Here is a 10345-nt window from a genome sequence, read left to right on the forward strand (position 1 = left end):
TCCCGCCCCGCATGCGCGGGGCGATGGCGGGAGAGCCGTGAGGGGAGAGTGGATCTCGCCCGCTGCTGCCGCCGCCCGCGGTTCATCTCCCGGCGCTTCCACGGGGAATCCGCTTGTGCCTGCGAGCATCAGGCGTTCCTCCAAGAGGAATGCGTTAAAAGGAGTGAACGAATGATTGATTCACCTGGATGGTGGATCTCAGCCGGCTCTCCATGAAAACTTCAGGGGCTTTGGCAGTAGTGGCCGAAAGTGAGCCTTCCTGGCATTCCCAAATCCCGAAATTGGTCTGGTGTCACAGAATCGTAAAGTCATCAAGGTTGAAAGAGACCTTTAAGATCATCTGTCAACCCAGCACTGCCACTGTAACCCCTAAACCACTAAAACCATCACACAGCACTAGATCCAGACGCCTTTTAAGCGCGTCCAGGGATGGTAACTCCGCCACCTCCCTGGGCAACCTATTCCAATGCCTGACCACACTAACAGTGAAAAAAAAAATTTCTATTATCTAATCCCAATCTCTCTTGTCTCACCTTAAGGCTATATCCTTTTGTCCTGTCACGGCAGAAGGCACCAGCCCCTACCTCACTATAACCTTCTTTAAGGTAGTTGTAGAGAATGAGATCCCCCTGAGCCTCCCTGAGAACAGGAAGGGTCCTCCTCTGAGAGGACTTCTCAGAGTCATGTAGCTTAAGGGGAAAAATCCTGAGGACTCTGGAGGTATGAGCCTCGTGTGAGAGCTCAGGTGTGTTTCTAGTGGACAGCCAAGTCCACCACCAAACCACGTCCCCAGGTGCCACATCTATATGTCTTTTTAATATCTTCAGGGATGGTGACTCCACCACTGCCCTGGGCAGCCTGTTCCAATACTTGACCAACCTTTGGTGAAGAAATTTTTCATAATACCCAGTCTAAACTTCTCCTGTGACCACCTGAGGCCATTTCATCTTGTCTTATTGCTTGTTACTTGGGGGAAGAGATCGACTGCCACCTGGCCACAACCTCCTTTCAGGTCTCCTCAGCTACTGTGGCATGAGCTGTGGGCTCCTGGCAGGCCTCTCCACTCCCCTCAAGTTACCCCATTTTGGGAGACCAGGGGAAAACCAACAGCAAGAAGGAGCTGAACAAGCGTTAGCCTTGAACTTCAGCTGGCTTCCAAGAAATGAGTAACACTTCCTAGAGAAAGAGGAGAAGGGGATGGCAGCACAAGCTGGACTTGGAGGACCTGGAGGCTCAGGTGGAGGCTGACCAAGCCCACCAGCAGCATGGCCAGAGAAGGATGGGGTGTGTTCAGCCTGGCCACTCACGGCATCCCTTCTTCTGCCAGGGTCATTTGCTGCTTGGGAGGACATCAGAGGCAGAAAGGAGCCAAAATCTCTCTGAGCAAGAGAAAAGAGAAGCCCCTGGCAGGACACAGGGGGTCAGTCTGGTCAAGAGACAAGTACACCCAGCAGGAGCCAGGATCAGGCAGCAGGATCAGTGCAGGCTGTGCACAGGCAACTATACCTGGCAAGCTCTCAGGTGGCAGCGTGGCAAAGAGGAGCCACTACTAAGGGGCCCATGCAAAGTACCCAAAACTCCACTGAAAACTGAACAGAGCCCCACAGAGCTGTGCCTGCAGGGTCATCCACACAGCTGGAATGCTGGAGCAAAGTTGAGGTGGTCAGTGAGCACCCATGAACCAGCTGAGAAGGCAAAACCAGGTTTAAAAATTCTGTCAGGAATGAAAATCAATGAAGGCAGCGACAGGCAGGTGGCAGGTTGGTGCTCCTGGTTCATTTCTGCAGCCAGGGAAAGTTCATTAACAGCCCCCGTGTGTCTGTGCACAGAAGTCTCTGAACTCAGTAAATAATTCCTGTGACCCCCAACAGCCAGAGAGCACCAGGGGAGGAAAGAAGGAACCTGGAAGTCACAGATGTGGGGCTCAAAGGGGGACATGTTACAGCAGAAGCTGTTTCAGAAAGGAGAATATGCAGAGAATAAAACCAGGCAATTATTCTTCACAGCACACAAAGGATGCAAGTCAGTGCTAAAATCATCATTCTTGTCTATGGAGTTACACAGGAAAAAGAACAAAGTACAAAGAGAGGCAACTGTTTCTTTTATACATGGTGGGCTTGGGCCACCCCTCTCCCCTCAGGTTCCCCCAGTTCAGGAACTACTCTCTGTGCCCTGTACTGGAGCTGCTGATCGTGCAGGCACAGGGGCTGCTCACCTACACCTTTAACTACTGTAAGTCGACTTAAGATGAACTCAAAGATGATAGAGATGATGCAATTTTCAGATAGAGCAGTTCTGTGAAATTCAGAAAGAATACAAGTCTAGGAAGCTTCTGGAGGAAAGATGGGTGTGTTTGAACTTGGCCAAATTTAGGATAGAGGGGACAGAAAGTGATGGTTTTAAATAAAGAACATAACTAGTTTTCTCTCACAGAATTTTAGCAGGAATGTAACTTGGAGCATTTCTCACAGGGAAGTGATTTATTTCTACATTTATTTCTACAATACTGTTTGTTATCAGTAACAAATGCAGTGTCAGCAAATGCTGACACTGTATTTGGTTGTGGTATCAGTGATACCAAAATACCTCAAGGATTTGGTCTCACGTGGCCAAAGCCAATGCTCAGCATTATTGTGGTGACTTGTGAAGACAAACGCCATCACTCCCTTCCTTCTTCTTCCCCAACTTCATATGCTGAGCATGATGTCCTATCATCTGGAATATCACTTGGGCCAGCTGGGATCAGCTGTCTCACCTCTGTCCCTTCCCAACTCCTCGTGCACCCCCAATCCACTCACTGGTGGGGTGAGGTCAGAGGCAGAAAAAGCCTTTCCTCTGTGTAATGTTACAGAAGGAATTTGATTGACTGTGATTTTCCCTCTGAATACTCTCATTTAGCATTAGTGGCTCAGCAGCAGCAGCTGAAGTCACTGAAGCCTTAGGCCACAGGAGCTGACCAAGCATAAACTTTTTGATAAAACTAATGCTGCTAACAAAGAGCTCACTGAATTCAGAAGATGTGAGAGGAGTGGAGAAGATAAGGACCAAGGAGACAATTCCAAGAGAATGAAGTCACTCCAGAAGGCGGCCAGCCCAAAACAGTAAGACATCAAGAGACCACAGACCAGAATTGAGTGATTGGACTTGGGCATCACGTGATGGGTGATTATGGGTATAATTGAGAGGCATGAACAGGGGTGGGGGTCCCTCTCTGGAGGCACCCAGATCAAGCTATAACTTAAGAACTCAGACTTTGCTTTCTTAGCAGGATCCTACAGTTGGACCCTGTTACAGTGGCCGGTGTGTGTAAATCTGTAACAGTGTGCACTGCTCAGCAACAATGGAAACATCCCTGTGCTATCAACACTGTTTCCAGCACAAATCCAAAACACAGCCCCATACCAGCTACTGTGAAGAAAATCAACTCTATGCTAGCCAAACCAGCACAATTATTCACAAATCTGCCCTCTTGCTAGATGGTTTTAGTGACATTTTTTGACAGTGCTTTATTGTTGTTTCACTTCTTCTCTACAAGACAAAAATGTGATGACAATATCATCTTTAGAAGATAATTTCGATTGTGACTGTGTAAACACTGTGTTCTAGAACTTTCTCACTGCCATTAAGCTACTCAGTCTCCTGAGATCCTCCAAGATGAAGGTATGAAGAATGTTCTGTATAATTCCAAATGGTAGAACAACTCTGGACAGAAGTTGCCTAACTGTGTATCTGTCGTAAGTGGAAATGGAAGATTACACACAGTATTGTCTGCCTAAAAGCTTGGCTCCTCTTGACTGATTTTTGCTTTTGAATATCTTCATTGCTCCAGCTTTTCTAGGAGGAACTCCTACAGTGAGAGCCTTACCTGCAACTTCCACATGCTTAGGTATCTTCCAGCAACCATTGGCAGTTCAGCCACTTTCTGTTTGCATTTGTGCATTAACATATAATTTACCAACTGCTCAGATTTATCTCATATTTGGCATGTGACACAACCTTCTTATCCCATCAATCAGATTCCCTCAGAATAGCTGGGTTTTTTTGCATCGTGCAAGAAATACTTCTGCATTGTCATGAATTTGTCTGTTTTCATTGTTTCTAAATGCTGCTTTTGGATCACTCTACTGCAATTTCAAAGAATGCTGCTACAGAGGTTAATTTCTTTTTTTGCACTATGCATCTTCTGCTGGACACCTCTTTCTTTTAATATAACACATTAATTATGTCTGTGCCAACTACTTATCCACATATTGTGCTTATACTTTGCCAGACCAGCTTTAGCTCCTTCCCTTGTTTGCTGACATGGGCAGGTTTTTTCCTAGTCCAGCACTTATCCACAGTTCTTTACCCAATAACAGTGAATTTCTTTTTTCTTTTTTTAATTACAGATCATAAATAATTAAATATCTAATTATTGACTTCTTAAATGTGTATGAATTGGTTTTAAAATGTCACTCAGCAACACAGTGGCCTAAAATTGAGCCCTGGGAACTCCACTGGGGACTGACCACCAGCCTGATGTAACCCCGTTCACTAAACTTGCTGTTTCTCCAATAGACAAAGCTACTCCAATAGAGCTACTGCTCTCAGTAGGTTTTGGGAATTCAGCAGACACTTTACCCAGATTCTCATCCATGGAGAATTTTGATTATATCAGGTTTATCATTATTTTTCTTTTAATATAATCCAATGAAGCTTGACACAGAGGTACTTTTCAGTAATTCACCATCCTTTTCTGCTTTCAGGTACCTCACTAGTACATCTGAATAAATTTTCCTCATTTGAGAAGACTGTTTACTGGAGCAGCAAGTTTTCCTTTGCCATTGCTGTATTCCACCCATAGCACAGGACACAGGTAAAATTAGTACATTAGGAAGTAGTAGTTTTTATGCAAATTAGCCAAGGTGATATTTATTTTACCTGTGTTCCCAGTCCGTTTTAACAAAGAATTCTTAATAACAACACCCATTCAGTTCTGATTCAAGAGAATTAATTCTAGCTTTATAGGTTTGTTTGTTTTAATTAGGAACAAGTTGGATCCCATTACTGGTACGACATTAATTTTGTAATTACAAAGTATGCTAAAGATAAATTATTAAATATCAGTAGTATTGCAGTATCATGGTGTTCTCTTATGCTATACAGCCACATCATGATTCTGGCTCCTGCAAGTCCTAATTCTGTGTCCAAACAGCTCAATATCCTCAGAAATCTTGGTAGTTCAATGGGGGTTTATATGTATATTGAAATCATGAAAGACCCCAGTAGTATTTACAAGAAATTCTCTGTCAGAGTAATGTCAGCTCTTTCCACAAGATGTCACAAGACGCTAGAGATCAAGGAAGAAACTAAGCCTTGCAGATATCCATGTAGCATCCTAGAATATTGTGCTTCCCTTCAGGCATACTTCAACAGAATGGCCTCTCAGAAGGTGTAACCTCAAAGGAATTACACTGCCTGAGAGATATAGATTATCTGCAATAGCGAACTTTAAATGATGTGCCCAAATACAGTAATTTTGGAACTGTATCATCCTGTATTATCCTTGCACCAAGGTGCTTACAACTGCTTATGGTGCTGCGTTTTATTAATAAATCAGTATTATCTGTACCCTTGTCCTTATGTACTGGGCAAAGTCTATGTAAGATAGCAACATTCAGTCAAGAAACTTCCTGTATTTTTCATTTAATGTGCTTCTTTATGGGTACATCTCTTTTTGCCCTAAATTCTATGTGAATTATTATTGTGTATTCTGGAAAAGCTCCTGCTCTTCCCTCTCATACTAAGAGAGAATTTAGTGGCATAAGCAGACTTCTGATCAATACAAACCATCAGGCTTGTTGTTTGTAAAGCACATTGGAAATTTTTTTATTGAGGCCATTAATGAATTGATGTAAACTATGCGTCACCACTCCTGGAAGTGCTCACTCACTCCCTGTGGGAGCCAACAGGCCTCATCCGAACAGGCACAGATGAACTTCTGGAGCCAACGCTCCCAATAGCAAAACCCATGCAAAAGCATGTTGCAACCTGCCTACACAGCAGGCACACGAGGTAAGTATGGGGCACGTGTTAATAATGAAGATGCAGCCCCATCATCACTTCATAGTTTATATGTGCCCTCCACACACCCACACAACCTCCGAGGAGTGCCAGGATGACCAGGCACATTCCCTGCTACTGCACTGCAGCAGCAGAGGCGTTGAGCAGCCTGTAATTACAGTTTGGATTAACAGCTTTGGAGCCACTGGCCTGTAATTGGGATACATGCAGGAGGTGCGTGGTTGCCATTAAAAATGAATTCCCAACACTCCTGGGGCTGAGAAGCCATGTCAAGGGGGTGAGGAAGGGAAAGCCCCAAGGGGGGCCAGCAGGACCCCATCCAGGGGGGCCCTGGGGCGGCTGAGGGAGCTGGGGATGTTTAGCCTGGAGAAAGGGAGGCTCAAGGGGGACCTTATTGCTCTCCACAACTACCTGAAAGGAGGGTGTAGCCAGGTGGGGGTCAGGCTCTTCTCCCAGCTAGCAAGTATTAGGGTGAGAGGAAAGGGCGTCCTCAAGTTGTGCAAGGGGAGGCTGGACATTAGGAAGAATTTCTTCACAGAAAGGGTGGTTAGATATAGGAATGGGCTGCTCAAGGAGGTGGTGGAGTCACCGTCCCTGGAGGTGTTTAAGAAAGACAGGACGTGGCACTTAGTTCCATAGTCTAGTTGACATGGTGGTGTTCGGTCATAGGTTGGACTCGATGATCTCAGAGGTCTTTTCCAAGCAGAATTCCAGTCTTTTCCAAAAGAATTCTGTAATTCTGAGAACCCTCCGAAGCCTCAGCGCGCCCGAGACCCGCGTTCCGCCCGCCCCGGGGAGGCGGAGCTGGCGGGGCTGGTGGTCCCTGTAGTCCCTTCTGTCGGGAGCTGTAATCCCGGGATCAGGCCGGTCCCGGTGCAGGGAGCTGTAGTCCCAGGAAGGTCCCTGTGTTTCAGGGAGCTGTAGTCCCGGGATCGGTGCCATAGGGAGCTGTAGTCCCGGGATCGGTGCCTTAGGGAGCTGTCGGGAGCTGTAGTCCCGGGATTGGTGCCATAGGGAGCTGTCAGGAGCTGTAGTCCCGGGATCGGTGCCATAAGGAGCTGTCAGGAGCTGTAGTCCCGGGATCGGCGCTGTCGGGAGTTGTAGTCCCGGGGTCGGTTCCGTAGGGAGCTGTAGTCCCGGGGTCGGTGCCGTAGGGAGCTGTCGGGAGCTGTAGCCCGGGATCGGTGCCGTAGAGAGCTGTCGGGAGCTGTAGTCCCGGGGTCGGTGCCATAGGGAGCTGTCGGGAGCTGTAGTCCCGGCTCAGCCCCGCCTACAGGTCCCGGCGGGCCGAGATGGCGGCGCGGCTGAGCGAGAACCGTCTGGTGTCGCTGCCCCTGTCGCGGATCCGCGTCATCATGAAGAGCTCCCCGGAGGTGTCCAGCATCAACCAGGACGCGCTGTTCCTCACAGCCAAAGCCACGGTACCGCCGCGCCCTCCCCGCTCCCCCTGCCCCGGCCGAGGGGCCTCTGCCGCCGGAGGGTTCGCGCTGCCCCCGGGCCGCGCTCCCGCTGCCCGCTCGCCGCATCGAGACGTGGAACCAAACCCTGGCCCTCAGCTTCCCCGACATTAGAATCATAGAGTGGTTTGGGTTGGAAGGAGACCTGGAAGATCAGGGACACCTTCCATTAGACCAGGTTGCTCCAAGCCCCGTCCAACCTGGCCTTGAAACACTTCCAGGGATGGGGCAGCCACAGCTGCTTCTGGGCAAACTGGGCCTCATCACCCTCACCACGGGGAAGAATTTTTTTTCCTGATATCCAGCTAAACCTACTTTCTTTCAGTTTGAAGCCATTCCCCCTGTTCCTGTCCCTACAAGCCCTTCTAAACACCCTTGCCCTGTCTGTCCTTTAAGTTCCCTTTGGGTACTGGACATCCCTGAGTGCACTGAGTGCACACTGTCTGTGTGGTTAAACATGGTGCTTCTGCCTTGAGAGAGGGATCAACTATATATGTGAATTCTTACCTTGACTATTTGTTTTTGTTTTCTTTTTTTTTAGGAGCTTTTTGTTCAGTATTTGGCTTCATACTCCTACAAACACGGCAGAGGGAAGGAGAAGAACGCTCTGACTTACACTGACCTGTCTCATACAGCAGAAGAGTGTGAGACCTTTCAGTTCCTTGCAGGTATTGATGTTACAAGGACAAATCCAGTCTGTGATTTAGACAATGAAATCTTGGTCTTAACGCATTGTTTTGTGAGGACCCAGTTGTGCTGCTGGTCACTGATCTCCTGTATAACATTCAACTGGAACTCATAAACTACATCGCTGAAAACATTTCTTTGTGAATGGGGATTTTTCTTCTGCCTCTAAATTATACTATTATACTATATATAGTTCTTAGCATATTGCCTTAAGCATTTCTTAAATTACAATTCCATTGAAAGCTTTCAGCCCATAAAAGATCATTGCACATCTTTAGGTGAGAAGTTGCGTGGACCAAAAGTGACCCACACAGAAATCTCTATGTTTTAAGCGAAAGGGCTTCATTGTATGGTCCCTCTTTCCTTTTAGATATAGGTACACACATGTGTGTGCATGCAGTTTTTACTGGTACTTGGATTTGTGTTGTAACACTGAGCTCAGAGTAATCCAGTCTTTCTCTGGGTTCCCCAGGGACATACTTCCAGAGGACACAGTTCTGCTTTGTCTCAGGTCCATTATTGCCCTGAATAAGTATCTTAATAAAAAAAAAAACACACCAAAACAAAACATTTTTACAGGGTATAAATTGGAGAGATGGCTTGTTGGATCCAGGCAGCTGAGCACTCTATTTTCCATCAAATAAATAATGCACATCAGCAGACAGTAAAGACGGTTGCCAGTAATGAGTCGTAAAATATATTCCTTATCTTTGGTTACTTGTACCGTAAGTGGGTAATTCCCTGTTACTCTTACAGCTGTATAGGTCAGACTGTTTCACCTGGTTATTCACTTGAGCTTTGTTAAAAATACTAATATTTATTTTTTACTCCATTTCATTAGTGATTTGGATGCAATAGTATTAATGAGGCAATGTAAGTGTTCAAAACTAACTATAAAAGCAACAATTCTACCTTCCAGATATCTTGCCAAAGAAGATCCTAGCGAGCAAATACCTAAAGATGCTTGAAAAAGAGAAACGAGATGGAGAAGTGGGGGAAGGGCATGAAGAGGATGAGGAGGAAGAGGATGAAGACAAAACTGTTGGTGACAGTGTTGGATCTTAAGGCCAACGGAGAATTGCTTCATAGTCAATCCACTTTCTGTCATATAAAGGATGTTTTTGTGACTGAGAATCCAGATGCTGGATATATTTATACACTGAGCCATCTGCTTTTGCTTTAAGAAGTTTAGAAATTGAACTTTATACTTTTTGAAGAATGGAATTCTACCCTCAGAAACACGGCGGGGTAGGAGGACACAGTGTAAATCTGACAGCAGAGCTTGCTCAGATGATTTAAAATTACTTTTCAGACAATCAGTACCCAAATTTAAAATTTCTTACAGGCAGCTTTCAGTCCAAAAGCTCCAAAAGTGGACCAAGTCCATTAAATAAGTCTTTAAAAACAGCTACTTCTGTGATGCAGCCTAGACACCATGTGGGCACCAAAACAGGGTTGAGGAGATCCATTACAAGGGCTTATGAGGTTCTGCAGTTGTGGTGGTAAAAGTAAATATGTTAGAAAATGATGTAAATATGTACTTCTAGGACCTTTTTCTCTAATGAACTCTATTTCTGCAGTTTCTCCTTCCAAAATGCACACTGAAGTCTTACTAGACGTGAATTACTGAGAGTGAGCAACTCCTTTGCCATTGGAGTGACAGAGTTGGATTTTTCACTTGGTTTTGGTTTGTTGTTTTGTGGTTTATTTTCTTTTGTTGGTTTTGTTTTGTTTTTTTACCATAGAAATGGCAGCCGCCCTGTGTGGAACTTTACATGCAACTTTCTAAAATAAATGTTTTGTATGAAAACTGACAGTTGGTGCAGAAACTTTCTGTTCTTTCCAGCTTCAATCATGACCAGTGTAGTAGTGTTTGCAGAGAGTCATGGTCAGTCATGATCTCTTGCCCCAGGTGTGGAGAATGCCCCAGGTAAGAATGGGAATGTTCCTAGGGAACAGGACCTCCCACTCCAAAAAAACTGGGCAGTGATCTGCCCTGAATCAGTCAGGAGTTTATTGTTTCAACACCCCATTTTGGCTGGCATGGCAAAGGGAACTGTCCTTCCTGTCAGGATGACACCAACTGCTTCTCTTGGGTTGAAGACACATTAAACTGCTCTTAAAACACAGGGCAGTAA

General features: G+C 45.8%; 1 protein-coding gene across 1 annotated transcript; it reads left to right on the forward strand.

Annotated features, from left to right (window-relative positions):
- Nucleotides 1-6863: 6863 nt before the first annotated feature.
- Nucleotides 6864-9531, forward strand: CHRAC1 (chromatin accessibility complex subunit 1). Its single transcript, XM_027684547.1, has 4 exons — nucleotides 6864-6962; nucleotides 7340-7484; nucleotides 8062-8188; nucleotides 9127-9531. The coding sequence occupies exons 2-4, from the start codon at nucleotides 7356-7358 to the stop codon at nucleotides 9270-9272; spliced, it is 402 nt and encodes a 133-aa protein (XP_027540348.1). The 5' UTR covers nucleotides 6864-6962; nucleotides 7340-7355; the 3' UTR covers nucleotides 9273-9531.
- Nucleotides 9532-10345: the final 814 nt, after the last annotated feature.

Source organism: Neopelma chrysocephalum, unplaced genomic scaffold (assembly GCF_003984885.1).
Source record: "Neopelma chrysocephalum unplaced genomic scaffold, ASM398488v2 Primary Assembly neopelma1_66, whole genome shotgun sequence".
Lineage (NCBI taxonomy): Eukaryota > Metazoa > Chordata > Aves > Passeriformes > Pipridae > Neopelma > Neopelma chrysocephalum.